The sequence below is a fragment of the Mustela nivalis genome, assembly GCF_964662115.1.
Source record: "Mustela nivalis genome assembly, chromosome: 2".
Lineage (NCBI taxonomy): Eukaryota > Metazoa > Chordata > Mammalia > Carnivora > Mustelidae > Mustela > Mustela nivalis.
Window position 1 is genome coordinate 41,479,981 of NC_139021.1, and position 15,240 is coordinate 41,495,220.

Genomic DNA, 15,240 nt, shown 5'->3' on the forward strand with positions numbered 1-15,240 from the left:
TGGAGAGCGCATGGGCAGACAAACTGTACGTCCGTTTGTCCGGAGCGGAGGGGAGAGTGGGCGCCATCTTCTTCTAGGCTCACTGAGGGCTCCACCTGGGCAGGCTGCTGCGACGAAGAGTGTCCCCCGACTCCGGCCTTGTGTGTCCGACTCGGCAGCAGTGGTGTGTGTTTATTACCAAGTGCGAAGCAGTTACCCTTCGGGCGTCGGGGGTGGGGAGGGGTTTGGCGATGGGGACGGAAGAACAGGGAAAGGCGGGGCCCGCAGCCGCGCCAGGAGCTAGCGTAGCTTCTGCCGTTAGGGCACCCTCATTCCTTGCTAAACACCGACTCTCCCGTCAGTCCCCATGTGGTGTTGTGTGCGCGCTGCCCAGTTTTCTTAAGAGTGAAGATATCGAAGGATTTCATAGGTATTTTTTTTCTTTGCTATGTCATCGTAGTCAGTGGTGGCAGAAAAGCGCTGAAGGCCCAGCTTGTTAGGCATGAGAGTGGCCCAAAGTGTTTGAGTTAGGTATGGGGCAGTACACCGTGTGGCGAGTTAGGGTGGAGTGTTTGCCCTTGGGACGGCGTAACGGAAAGGCACGGAGGTTGGGCGGTCCAGGTTAATTTGAAGGCTGATTGTGGCTGAAGGTCTGGCGACAGCATCGGATCCCACGTAGCAACTTTGGCCTGGCGCGAAGGAAGGAAGCTCTGACCCCTGGGAGTATGGACAAAGGCTTTGGGCTATAGAAGCAATGCCTTCGGATGATCCCCATTTGAGGATGATGGATATTATGGGAAATCCTGTGCCGTGTGGATTCGTCTTCATTTCCAGTTCCCGTTAAGGACTATGGTTCTGTGTCGTCATACCCTTGGTTTTTATTTTAACCATCTACATTATAAAATGATAAAAGGCAGATCTTCATAAAGAATAATTGCGGACTGGGCCAGATTATTTTCGGCAGGGGAAACTCCTGTGTTTAGGATTTCATCATAACTTTGGGTTTTAAAGAACAGTCATTTTCTTTCCCCCACCATATCTGGAAAATGACTTGTTATTCACTAGTTAAAATCAGATAGGTCTGAGATAATAATACCTATTAAATTTAGTCTCTTGTGCACTTCAGACTTGATTAGAAGATGCACATTTTGTATTGTTTAGTGGATAATGGTGATCAAGTGGGATGAATCCTGGATAAAATCAGCAAGATTATTTAAAATGAACTTAAAAATTTTAGTGACTTGCCCTTAAAGGAGCTTTTAAGGACTCACTTCTATCTTTTCATAGGTTAGAAGTTCTAACATCATGGTCTTTAAATCAACACAGTCAAAAGAATACGTGTGTTGCCTTCATAAGTAGAAAAATTTTAAGTGCAGTGACCTTTGGGTATTTTGTGTATTTCAATTTTTGTGTAATGTTCTTAGGGTGGAATTGCTGAGGAGTTTGCTTAAGGAAATAACATGGAACCACAGGAAAAGTGCTCATTTTGAGAACTGGTCTCTTATAGGTGGTCTCAGGTGTGTCGTTGAGAGAGAATAGTACGTTTCCCTCCCATCCAAAGGGCAGAAAAGTTAGGTGTTAGTTATACGTGACAAATTAGAAAAAAATACTTTATATTGTCTGTTTGAATAGGAATCATGAGATTTGTACTCATGGAACTATTTAAAATACTGTTTGTAAGCAAGGGAGAAGAAGAAATTTTGAAAAAAAAATTTTTTTTTTAAGATTTTATTTATTTATTTGAAAGACGGAGATCACAAGTAGGCAGAGAGGCAGGCAGAGAGAGAGAGAGAGAGGGAAGCAGGCTTCCTGCGGAGCAGGGAGCCCGATGCGGGGCTCGATCCCAGGACCCTGAGATCATGACCCGAGCCAAAGGCAGCAGCCCAAACCACTGAGCCACCCAGGCGCCCCGAAATTTTGAAATTTTTGAATTTGACATATTCCTTCAAACATCCCTAAGTATCTTGTAGATATATTTATGTTCTCAGGGCAAATCCCTTTTAAATCTTTGAAAAAGTTTGGGAGAGAGAAAATGGTGTGTATCTTATTTTCTAAAATATAAAAGTAAAGGAGATAAGTCAGTTTGCATGGGAAGGAATCTTGAAACTTTAGTTTATAGAAGCCATTTATAGTTTTTTAAATGTTGGTGTGGATATTGGTTTATTGAAGGAAACAGGCTTGTACTCATTTTTTATTTTTGGTACTGTGCACGTATTTTTTTAAAGAGACCATTTTTTAGAGCAATTTTTTAGGTTAACAGCAGTATGGAGCAGAAGATACATAAATTTCCCATGTACCCCTGCCCCCACATGTGTATTATGTAAATATATATTTTTAAAAGATTTATTTAACAGAGAGATACACAGGGAGAGAAGGAACACAAGCAGGGGGAGTGGGAGAGGGACAGGCATGCTTCCTGCAGAGCAGGGAGCCAGACGCGGGGCAATGCGAGGCTCGATCCCAGGACCCTGGGATCATGACCTGAGCCAAAGGCAGATGCTTAAAGATTGAGCCAACCAGGTGCCCCTCATGTAAATATTTTAATAATAAATGTCATTAATATTTCAGTACCAATTTGGCATTGGTAATTCAGATGTAGAATATGCCAAGCATTTTCTTGATATCTTTGTTAGTTTAGCTTGTAGTTTAAAAAGTTGAATCATTGGGCCATTTTCAAAGGAAAATAAACCTTACAGACTTCAAAGAATATGTCTTTGGACCACACTTTGTGGAAGAGTGATACTTAAGTGTAAATACTGAATTAAAGCAACATTTATTGGCACATCAAAAACATTTATAATTATTTAGCACCTCTTAAAGACTTACTAAGACTGTATTGCATATTGTTACTTTGGATATCTCTGAAAATATTAGATATAAATTTCCTTAAGGAAATACTAAGTTAAAATTTTTCAGCAGTTAATACTGGTAATACCTAAACATTCTAAATAAATGTGCTTTTATTCTATTTTCTATATGTCATTTGGATTTTCTCAATGCAGGACTGTTTGAAATGGAATAAACTTGTTAGCATAGTAAGATTCTATATGGGAACACTCTCTATTTGACTTAAAGTGAATTTTAATAGTAATTGTTTTAGGAGTTTAAGATAAGAAGTAGTAGCTGAGATTTTTTTGTTTGTTTGTTTTAGAGGTATTTTATTTTCTTTTTAAGGATTTTATTTATTAGAGAGCAGTGGGGAGAGGCAGAGGGAGAGAGAATGCAAGCTGACTGCATGCTGAGCATAGAGCTCGATGAGGGGCTTGATCTTATGACCCTGAGATCATGACCTGGGCTGAAACCAAGAGTCAAATGCTTAATCTACTGAGCTATCCAGGTGCCCCAATTTTAGGGGTATTTTAGTATTTGCCTTAATTATATTAGAATCCGGAGACTTGGTTCCATGTTTGAAAGTGTGAGCTGTATGTGTAGAACTTAAAATTGTATCCAAAGGGGTAGTCATTGGTTTGGATATATTGCTTAAAATATTGGTTTTTGAATTCAAAACATTAGTGTCTTGTTCATTTATTGTATCATTTTGAATCGTTGCCTTACTAGTTTGATTTGGTCTTACATTTTAAAAGGGAGGAAAATTGCAAGAGAGTAGGACTTAATGAGCTAGGTGTTTGGTCTTTCTTTTCCTGAGTGGAAGTGATAGGCTTTTGGGGAATTTTTGGTAACTTTAAATTGTCATTTTACATGTAGAACAGCTGCCCTTTTTTTAAAAGTGGATGTAAAATTTATATACCATGAAATGCACAGACCTTAAGAATAGTGCTCCTTTAGTTTTGATAAGTTTTTACCCATATAACCAACACTCTAATCAAAATGTATAACATTTCTATCATCCTTTTCCTTTTGCTACTTCCAATCAAGGAGCTGTTTAATTTCCAGAATTTTTTTTGTTTTAAAATAATTTGCAGATGTCTACTTGGAATTTGTACTTCGTTTTTGCTGAAGGATGATTAATTTCCTCTGGAACAAAGAAGACCATTTTGTAATGCCCATAGTTGTGGTTCCTATTATTGCTTCACTTTTAATAGGTAATTCTGAAGTGAATATCCTAATCTGGCGTTGTTTAAGATCAATTACAGAGTCTGAGGATTAATTATATTTCATTTTCTTTCCACAGTTAAGTTGCTTTTACAGAATTAACAGGTCTCCAAGAAATTTTAAAAAGGTAAGATATTCAGAGCTTAAGGCTTTTCACAGAAGCTTGACAAAAAAATGTAAAGTAGAGTAGGACATGTAGGTACACGTGGTTTCTGTACTTTACCTCTGGCCAGTAATGCACTAGTGGTAGACCGTTTATAATCATAAGCAAAAATTATATACTGACCATAGATGGCTTTTCAAATATGTAAAACTCATTTTGGTTGGTAAAATTCTTTAACCCGCGAAGCTCTCTCTCATGCTTCAGTAGAAGATACGCTTCTAAGTGAAAAATAGTTTGGTCTTGTTGTGAAGCAGTGCTTGGCAGACTTACAAAGAAGAGTTGATATTTTTGATGCTCATATTGTATAGGATAGGTGATATGAAAGATCTTTGAAATAGTTGGTTTATTTGTATGTTTAGATGGGAGAAGGTTTTATTCTTTAAGAAATTAGATATAGTTTATTTTTTGTGAACTCGTACCTTGTTTTCATTTATAAATGCTGAAGAAGGTAGGAACCAAATAATTATTAAGTTTAGTCTGGGATAAGGTACTTCAAAAATAAGACTTGCTATTATGTGTACCTTTCTGTCTGCAGGTCATTATTGCTGTGGTTTGAGCTCAGCATGGCTGTAGTCATCCGTTTACTGGGGCTTCCTTTTATTGCGGGGCCTGTGGATATTCGTCACTTCTTCACGGGATTGACTATTCCTGATGGAGGAGTGCATATAATTGGAGGGGAAATTGGGGAGGCTTTTATTATTTTTGCAACAGATGAAGATGCAAGACGTGCCATAAGTCGTTCAGGAGGGTTTATCAAGGATTCATCTGTAGAGCTCTTTCTTAGTAGTAAGGCAGAAATGCAGAAGACTATAGAAATGAAAAGAACTGATCGCATAGGAAGAGAGCGACCAGGATCTGGGGCGTCGGGGGCTGGCAGCTTGTCTAACTTTGTTGAGGCTATTAAAGAAGAAGCAAGTAATTCTGGATATGGCTCTCCAATTAATCAAGATGCTGGGTTTCATACTAATGGTACAGGACATGGTGATTTAAGGCCAAGAAAGACACGGCCATTGAAGGCAGAGAATCCTTACTTGTTTCTGCGAGGTTTGCCTTACTTAGTAAATGAAGATGATGTACGTGTCTTTTTCTCTGGTTTGTGTGTGGATGGCGTGATTTTCTTGAAACATCATGATGGCCGAAATAATGGTGATGCCATAGTAAAATTTGCTTCATGTATTGATGCTTCAGGCGGTCTTAAATGTCATAGAAGTTTTATGGGTTCAAGATTCATAGAAGTAATGCAAGGCTCAGAACAACAGTGGATTGAGTTTGGTGGTAATGTAATTAAGGAGGTTGACATTCCTGTGAGAACTGAAGAACATTCTCCACCAAGAGGAATTAATGATCGACATTTTCGAAAACGATCTCATTCAAAATCTCCCAGAAGAACACGTTCTCGTTCTCCTCTTGGATTTTATGTTCACTTAAAAAATCTGTCCCTAAGTATTAACAAGAGAGATTTAAGAAATTTCTTTAGAGATACTGATCTGACTAATGAACAGATTAGGTTTTTATATAAAGATGAAAGAAGAACAAGATACGCCTTTGTGATGTTCAAAACTCTGAAAGACTATAACACTGCTCTGGGTTTACATAAGACTGTCTTACAGTATCGTCCTGTTCATATTGATCCTGTTTCTAGAAAACAAATGCTGAAATTCATCGAATGTTATGAAAAGAAAAGACCAGTGTCAATAGAGAAAGAGAGGCTTGGACATATTTCACAAAAATACCCTCAAGAAGGCTACCCTGGCCAGAAACTGTGTATATATATAAGAAATTTTCCTTTTGATGTTACAAAAGTGGAAGTGCAAAAGTTCTTTGCAGACTTTTCTCTTGGAGAAGAGGACATTTACTTACTTTATGACGACAAAGGAGTTGGTCTGGGAGAAGCACTGGTGAAATTCAAAACAGAAGAACAGGCCATGAAAGCTGAACGTTTAAACCGGCGGAGATTCTTGGGGACAGAGGTATTGTTAAGACTTATATCTGAGGCACAAATGCAGGAGTTTGGTGTAAATTTTTCCTTGATGCCCACTGAGAGAATGCAAGACCATTCACAGTCATGTGATAGAGATGACCATTCCCATTCATTTGACTCAAGTGATCTACCAATATACTCAGTTGGCCCATCTGAAAACTTTAGGCATCAGCAAGAGGACTTGAGGCAACTGGACAATTTCAGGCAAACCCAGGCGGATTTCCGACAGCTTGATAGGAGCCTTCCAGAAGACTTTAGGCATTCCCCAGAGGACTTCAGGCACTCCCCAGAAGACTTTAGGCGCCCTCGGGAGGAACACTTCAGGCGGCCTCTTGAGGATTTCAGGCACCCTTGGGAGGAGGATTTTAGGTACCCTCGGGAGGAGGACTTCAGGTACCCTAGAGAGGAGGACTGGAGGCGGCCACCTGAGGAGGATTTCAGACGGCCTCCCAAGGAGGACTTCAGGCGACCCCCTGAAGAGGACTGGAGACGGCCCCCGGAGGAGGACTGGAGGAGGCCCCCGGAGGGAGACTTTAGGCGGCCACCTGAAGAGGATTGGAGGCGGCCTCCTGAGGAGGACTTCAGGCGGCTTCCTCAAGGGGAATGGAGACGACCACCTGAGGAGGACTTCAGACGACCACCTGAAGAGGACTTCAGACGACCTCTTGAGGAGGACTTCAGGCAGCCCCCTGAGGAGGATTTCAGGCGACTTCCAGGGGAAGACTTCAGGCGACCTCCCGAGGAGGATTTCAGGCGTTCTCCGGAGGAGGATTTCAGGCGTTCTCCCGAGGAGGATTTCAGGCGACCACCCCCCGAACACTTCAGACGGCCGCCCCCGGAGCACCTAAGGCGGCCGCCCCCGGAGCATTTCAGGCGGCCGCCGCCGGAGCATTTCCGCCGGCCACCCCAGGAGCACTTCCGCCGGCCGCCCCAGGAGCACTTCCGCCGGCCGCCCCAGGAGCATTTCCGCAGGCCACCCCAGGAACATTTCAGGCGCCCCCGAGAGGAAGATTTCAGGCACCCACCGGATGAAGATTTTGGAGGCCCTCCTGATGAAGACTTTAGGCATCCTCCTGAGGAAGACTTCAGGAGCCCCCAGGAGGAAGATTTTAGATGCCCTTCTGATGAGGACTTCAGGCGGCTCCCAGAGGAAGACCTCAGGGAACCTCCAGAGGAGGACCCTAGACTTCCTGACAGTTTTAGACCTCCTGGTGAGGAGTTTAGGAACCCACCTGATGACTTTAGAAGTCATCGCCCTTTAGTGAATTTTGGTCGCCCAGAAGGTGGCAAGTTTGATTTTGGAAAGCGCAGTATGGGAAGTTTTCCTGAGGGGAGATTTATGCCTGATCCAAAATTAAATTGTAGTTCAGGTAGAGTAACACCTATCAAGATAATGAATCTTCCATTTAAAGCTAATGTTAATGAAATTCTAGACTTTTTCCATGGTTATAGAATCATACCTGATTCAGTTTCAATACAGTATAATGAGCAAGGATTACCTACAGGGGAAGCCATTGTTGCTATGATAAACTATAATGAAGCTATGGCTGCTATTAAAGATCTAAATGATAGGCCAGTTGGCCCTCGCAAAGTTAAGTTAATTTTGCTCTAGAGAGCATTTCTAAATTCAGAGTTACTTCCCCACAGTATTGATGCAGTAAAATGCATTTGTTTTTTTTTAAGTGTTTATTTTTAATGATCTAATGAAAAGGAACATTTTAGTTTGACTTGTGAGTAGAACAAATGTAAATATTAGAATGTGAATCTGGTTTTCTTTTGCTTGCAAACTGCCACTCTTTCTCATTTACAATTATATATGGCTTTTTTTTTTTTGGACAGTGGGGGAGAAAATTACAAGTGCATTAATTTTTGTTGATGTCATGGGTAAACCTCAAAACTTGTATAGTAGAGCTGTATTTGGGGAAGATACATTTTATATTCACTTTTCGTTTCCCGTCTGTAGTCTACATCTTATACTGTATAAGGAAATGGTCAGTGACTGATTGTTCAGGTTTAGCATTTTTACTGCTAATTTGCCTGCAGAATTAATGCCCTCTTCTTTGTCCAAGATATTACTGTGTTAGCCTCCCTTTAATTATAAATAGTTGAAAATAGACAGACTGTGAATTTGAAGTTTACTTATGTAAAAAGTTTAGGAGATTCTTGAAGTTTTCATGTTCATAACTTTGCAAAGTTTTATAAAAATAAAAAATTGCAAATGTATAGACCACTAATTAACTTTACTTGTATTCATATAAAAAAAAATTACAGCTGCTTCTGTGAAGTTCTCAACAGCTACCTTAGTATTTATAATAGAACGGACCAAACATCCTATAATAATAGCATAGAGAGCTATCTGTATATCTGTGGTTTCCTCTACATTTCATCAACCAAACTGCTAAGTTTTACTCAAAATACTTAGAAGACAAAAAGTAACTGTAGCTATAAAGGACATTCAGGCTTCTGCGAGGAAGAATCTTGATAAATGGATATAGTTTGTTTTTAGGAAGAATTTAGAATTTAGTCCTTTAGTAGGTTTTTTTTTTTTTTTTTGGTAGTTTTTATTAGGTTCTCATTTTTAAATTACAAGACTTTGAATCCAAAGACTCAATAACTAAATATAATCAGACATTTATGAGACTGAATTTTGACTTCTTCGATATTTAGTGTGGGCGTTTATATTATAAACACTGGATTTGGCTTTTTTTAATAGCCCATAATAATATTAATGGCTAACATTTATTAGGTATTTACTGTATGGTAGGCAGTGAAAGTGCTTTACATGCATAATCTCAGTTTAAATATTCCCTAGGAAGTATGGACTATTATATCTATTTCAACAAGTGAGATAATGAAGTTTAGAGGTTAAGTAACTTGCCTAAAGTCATAGCTAGTAAATCATGGAGCTAATTTCAACCCAGACCACTGACTCCAGTTCATGCTCTTAACACTTTTGCCTACTAACTTTAAGTGGTACTTCTAATTTTAGTAAGATCATGCTGAAGATATTTTGAAGAGTAAATCAGTATTTTCTTTATACATTGCTGCTTTAAAAATAGCATTAAAAGCAAAATTAGTATGCTCATTGTTCATAAAAGACAAACTAACTTTAAAAGTTTTTATGTATCCAGGGCTTCTCTTGGATAGTAACATTAGATATTGACTTCTAATTAAAAATTGTTTATCAAATATGATTTGGCTTTTGGCCTTTTAGTTTACATAAAATCAGGTTAATTTTTCTCAGTTCTGTGATCCAGAGGTTTCCTATTTATTCTTACTTCCTGAGCAAGTAAGAATAAAATTTGAATTTACACATGGTAGTTTAGTCACTTAATAATAGGATATAGCAGATGTAGAATACTTTGTCAGCACTTAGCTATTTACTACCATTTTGGATGAATCTTCAGTGATTTAAGAAGTCTAAGAGAAACCAACTCAAGTTTCTGTGTGTTTAATTCTAGTGAATGTAACTTCTAGTAGAATGAATAAACTGGTAAAATTACATCAGTATGGGTCTTTAAACTAGTAAATTTATAAATAGCTAGAATGATAAACTAAACATCAAAATAGGAAGAAATTATAATGCTCAGATTATATAGATGAATCAGTCAGTCTTTTTGGGGAATGTGTGGAAGACTTTAAAATACTTCTCAAATAAATATCAGTAAGAACTAAGATGAAGCCTAACAGTGAAATACCCCATAATATGGGCTGGTAGTAAATAAAAGGTCAACAGAAGTAAACACAAGCTTTGTATTTTGATTGTAAAATAAATGAATTGATAGGAACAGTTAACATTACCCCATAATCATTTAGTTCATAACTTTTAAAAATTAAAAGTTAATTACAGAAAACTGGCTTCTACTGGTTGGGAACCATTTTTGCATATCTTTTCCCAACTCTGCTTTCAGTGGTGGTATATTAGTGACTTAAATTGGCCATGGTAGGAGTTCTGATGCCACGGAAGTTGGCAAATGCAATAAATCAGGGCATTTTCCATGTTGGAGAGCCAGTTTACCAAGCACACCACCAATTTCAAACACATAGAAGAGAATACTGTGCTAAGTTCTTACACACCCATTTTTACAGTTTAACTTGAACAACCTGGGTTTGAACTGCAAATACCACTTAAACGTAGAATTTTTTCGATACAGTGTAACACTAGGTATTTCCTATGATTTTAATGATACTTTGTTTTCTCTAGCTGACTTTATTGTAAGAATACAATATATAATACACAAAATACACATTGATTAACTGTTACTGGTAAGGCCTTTGATCAAGAGTAGGCTATTAAGTTTGGGGGGAATCAAAAGTTATGTGGATTTCAACTGCACAGAGGTCAGTACCCCTGACTCTGGCATAGTTCAAATATCAGCCGGTTTTGCCTCCTCTTTCCTACTCCCAGATATATCAGGTACACTAAGACCATACTGGTTTTCCAGCTAAATATCCAGCGGCATTTTAATTATCTTAAAGCCAGACGTTTTTGTCAGAAGGTATCTGGAAAATACAGTTTATGTCTAGAAAGTAAAAATAATCCCATAAACAAACAGGTAGTTAATCATTACATTGGGAGTACACTTTTATCACTTACTGAGAATACTATAGAGGAGTGGCTCTTGGTATCACCTATTTAGTGACCCCATTACCTCCATCTTTGTATTAAATGTTAGTTATTACTGAGCTGCATTAGATACTACATATTTATGATCTATAGTTATGAATTAACTATCATTTATTCTCAATAACCCTAATAATTATTTTGGAGAGAAGAAATGGAGGCCTTTATGGGCCATTTACCCCAAAAGTAACTGGTTAGGTTACCTGTTTTTTTTTTTTAACAAGGAAGCTGAAAGAGGTTTTACGTTTTTAAAGGTGGTTACATTTGTGTGTGTGTGTGTGTGTGTGAGAGTAAAGCAATAGAAGTTTATTAAAGTGAAGATACAGAAAAAGCTCTCAAGAGTGAGAGGTGTCCCAACAGGGTTGCCTCTTCTATAGAAAGATAACCAGGGAACTTGGATCTTTTTTTAACATCTCATTGATAACACCTTCAATGGCTTACTTCCTTTTTAGGGGCTTATTTTTTTTTGTTGGTCACAGGTGATTATCATAAAAGACATCCACCCTATCCACCTAGGGTATAAAGGTGGTTACGTAATTACCTACGTAATAGCGTTGATTGTGTTTTCTCAGCACACAAATACTTCAGCCCTTTAAGAAAAAGTTTGCCAACCTAAATCTGATCTATAAGAAACTTAATTTTACATTGCTGGAAGTATTATGTATAGTAACCCTTTTGTCTTTTTTTTTTTTTTTTTGAGATTTTGTTTATTAGCACGAGCGGGGAGGAAGAGCAGAGGGAAAGGGAGAAGCAGACTCCCCACCAAGCAAGGAGTCTGATGCAGGACTTGGATCCCAGAACTCTGGGATCGTGACCTGAGCCACAGGCAGACGCTTAACTGACTGAGCCACCCAGGTGCCCTAGAATATTTCTTTGAAGTAGGCAGAGAATTCATATTATATCAGAACTATTTGCTGACTGCTTTATGTATCAGGCACTATTTTAACTTTATAGATAGGGCAACTAATGCTCAAGAGACAGGAGTTGCTATTACAAAGAAATACTGTAACTTTTTTATTCCTCCCAGCTACAACACCACAGTTCATACCAAAAAAATAAAAATGAAATAGCTTGAGTGTCTTAATTCATTTAGGTTTTAAAACATTTTGAATATTTTGTTTAAAAAGTACTAAAGTAATTTTATCACTTAGGACTATTCTCAGGAAGCAATGTTTTGTTAAGAACAGAACCATGAATAACAAAGTCAAAAAGCTTTCTGTAAAGTCTTTATTTGTCTCTTATGAATAATTGTTTTTTGTGTTATCCCAAATGATTTAAAAATTTCATTATTTTTATATGCCTAATATCCATGAAATATCAAAAGTGCAGTCCCCGTCCAAAGAAACAAATGGGCATACTGAGAGGCTCTGATTAAATTGTTTTCAGGAATAAAAGTAACTCTATCCTCTTTCATTAATTAGATGGTGGCTTGGTTTAATGATTTTCCATGATGTTTTCTTAGCAACATTCTACCAAATTACAGCTTTCCAAAAGTTGCAGTTTTGTGTATAATTCTGTAGTATGATAGCATTTTCATTCTGAAACCTGAATCAGGCTGAACGTAGCTTTCTTTGTCAATCTAAAATTTATGCTAAATTTTCACCTAAAATTTAAGACACTGATATCCTAGTGCCCATTACCTTTAATCAGAAGTAATAACACTCTTGTTGAAAAGTAAATTATCAAACAATGAAACTTAAGGTTATAGTAAAAGTGAAAAAGAGGAAAGGAAAAAGACCCTTGTCCTTTTTATTAAGGCTTTATGGAATAGAATTTGTATTTAATCAGAATGACTAAAGACCCTTTTCTGGCAATGAAAGCAAAAGAAACAAGTCAAATTGTTAGATCTCTTGTTTTTTTGTCACCTAGTTATATTGCAACGTCAACTACGTATAGTGTAGCAATATGAAATACTTTTGAAATACATAATTTTTTAAAAAATGGAACCTATAAAAATCACATACTGTTGGATAGGATGTTGAAATGACTGGTGTGTAATATTTTTTAAAACCTTCAGTTTTTGTCAGCACAAATTTCCTTTAATTTTCATTTCCAGTGGGATTTCATTTTGAGGTTTATCATGTATGAAGTCAGTATAAAGTTTTACATTGTATTAATTCTGGATTCCAAGTCATTTAAGATGAAAACTGAAAGGTGGAGTTTACTTAAGAAAATTAATTTTCTTCTTCTGTGACATCTAAGTCTTCATCCTCTTCATCATCATCTTCTGCCTGTTGATCCTTTCTTAGTCGACAGGTGGATACCTGTTAGAAGTTAACACATTAAAAAATATATTAACTTAAAATATTTTCACATGCTCATATTTTTAATATGCCCCTACAGAGAAGGGCACATAGAACATATTTCAGGAAGTTAATTTTTAGTAATGAAGCTTTCCTATGAATTACTCTTTTTTTTTTTAAGATTTTATTTATTTGACAGAGATCACAAGTAGGCAGAGAGGCAGGCAGGGGATGGGGAGTGCCTAGCAGATAGCCTAATGCAGGGGCTCGATCCCAGGACCCTGAGATCATAACCTGAAACAAAGGCAGAGGCTTAACCCACTGAGCCACCCAGGTGCCCCTAAATTACTGTATTCTAAAGCTGAAAACAGTCACAGAGTTTCTTCATTCATTTTTCATGTTATGTTTGAGCAAAAACAGGAAATTAACCATTCCATTTCAGTTGGATACCAGCACTTCAATAACATAAAATACTTCAGAGAAAGGGTACAGATTCAGGATATTATGTCAAATATATTTTAGGTTAAGTAATTCCTGGGTCACAAGGTTTTTGTAAACCGGCATTTCAGTGAGAATCATCAAAGGTATAGGAAAAAACTTTCAGGAGTATTTCAGCTAGCTGAAATACTAAAATTTAATACTGTGATTTAAATGGAATAAGTTGAGAATCTGAATTCACTACTTGGCTTTAAGTCCTGATCATTGCCACTTGGGTCGTCTTGCTTCAGACCTTTCTGAGGGTCATCTGGTAATGTCTGGAGTCACTGCTGTCACATCTAGGGGGGTGTGTTTGTGTATGTTACTGGTATCTTGTGGGTAGAGGCTAGTGATGCAGCTGAACATGTTTAGAATGCACAGGACATTACTCCCCATTCCCCTGCCAAACTATCTGGCTCAGAGTCAATAGTGGGAGGTCAAGAAACCCTAGAATGATGTACTTTTAAAGTACTACACAGATGTTAGCTCATTTTGGTAACATTAGTACCTGGAAATAGAAACAAACTTTGTATGTACTATGATACTAGGTATATGGAACTCAACATGTAAGAAACTTTACGCTGGAATAATAAAAATGTAAGTTGGTTCTGGGAGAGAGGTATACATATAAAGCAGTAAATAAATGTGTAGAGGAGAACCAAATGAAAATAGAAGGTACTGGGTCACGTTTACCAAAAAGTTAAATTTTGAAAGTATTTTGCTCTATTTTAATTCTGAATACTGGATATGAAAAAGGGTATAGAAGTTGACAAGCGTTACGCCCCAGTTTCCTTCCTGTTTATGTAAATGAAGTCTTACTATAACAGCCGCCGACTTGTTAACGTATTGTTTATGGCTGCCCTTACTAGGGACATAGACCATATGGCCCATTTTTTCTACAGCTTCTTAGAAAGCAAGGTTGTTCAGCCCTCCCCGTTTTAGATCTCAGGTAACTCAGGCTTTCCTGATGTGGAAGAAACGAGAAAACTGTCTCTTACCTAAAGATATGTGCTTCTGTATCTAAGATAATGTTCAGCAAAAAGATCTTTTTTAGGAATAATTTTTAGTAAGTCATGATAGTGGAATTTTTAAACCCTAAGCAGTTTGACTTCAGAATCTGGCTCTTCATATTATACTGCAGAACAAATCTAGATTAGCATTCTCCTGTCCTCTCCACCTCTGCTCTCAAATATTCTGTTTTGGAGAGTATTATGTGCTGTAGTATACAAAAGAAGAAGACAGCTGCACCTAGTACAATCTTCCATCATTTTATATAAGGGTAAATATTAAATATTAAATCAGGGTAAATATTAAATCAGAACTTAAGGGAAACATTTTTAGTACTGAACAACAAAGGCAGCTGCTTAAATTCCTTTAAAATTATGTATGGTTTCTAGCTTACCTGTCCTGTTCCAGATATACACTTAGCCGAGAGTGATCTTTGAAGAGGTGACTTTGAATTTGCTCTTACGATATCTAAACGGGATGAATAATCTGGTGGATACACAGAATTTCGGAAAACCTGTTGGGATGATAAAGCAACATTATAACAGATACAAAACACTGGGAGTCCAGAAAGCCACATTAAGTTCCTCTTAGTTTTTTTTTTTTTTAAAGCAACCACATCCACCCACCCACTTCCACCTCCCAGGACAAAATTTCTATTACTGTTAATTTAAAAAATTAAATACAAAAAAATGTATATTTTAAAACATTTATT

At 37.5% G+C, this 15,240-nt stretch overlaps 2 protein-coding genes across 8 annotated transcripts in view; one reads left to right on the forward strand and one right to left on the reverse strand.

Moving 5' to 3' along the window:
• Window positions 1–15,240, forward strand: part of RBM12B (RNA binding motif protein 12B) — a 21,556-nt gene continuing 6,316 nt past the window's right edge. For 3 of the 7 annotated variants that reach the window (XR_014309478.1, XR_014309479.1, XR_014309480.1), the window contains exons 1-3: window positions 1–163; window positions 3,903–4,022; window positions 4,112–4,159. Coding sequence is in view for 4 of the 7 variants with exons in the window: in XM_082722881.1 (XP_082579007.1) it covers window positions 4,759–7,788 (3,030 nt within the window). In the remaining 3 variants the exon portion in view is untranslated. Of the gene's footprint in view, window positions 182–1,105; window positions 1,267–3,902; window positions 4,023–4,111; window positions 4,160–4,730; window positions 8,411–15,240 lie in introns of those variants that run through there. The other 4 variants (XM_082722881.1, XM_082722882.1, XM_082722883.1 and 1 more) reach the window with 4 other exon arrangements.
• CIBAR1 (CBY1 interacting BAR domain containing 1) overlaps window positions 12,014–15,240 on the reverse strand; it is a 27,649-nt gene continuing 24,422 nt past the window's right edge. The window contains 2 exon segments of the mRNA XM_082722889.1: window positions 12,014–13,064; window positions 14,923–15,042. Coding sequence (XP_082579015.1) covers window positions 12,975–13,064; window positions 14,923–15,042 — 210 coding nt within the window. The 3' untranslated portion in view covers window positions 12,014–12,974.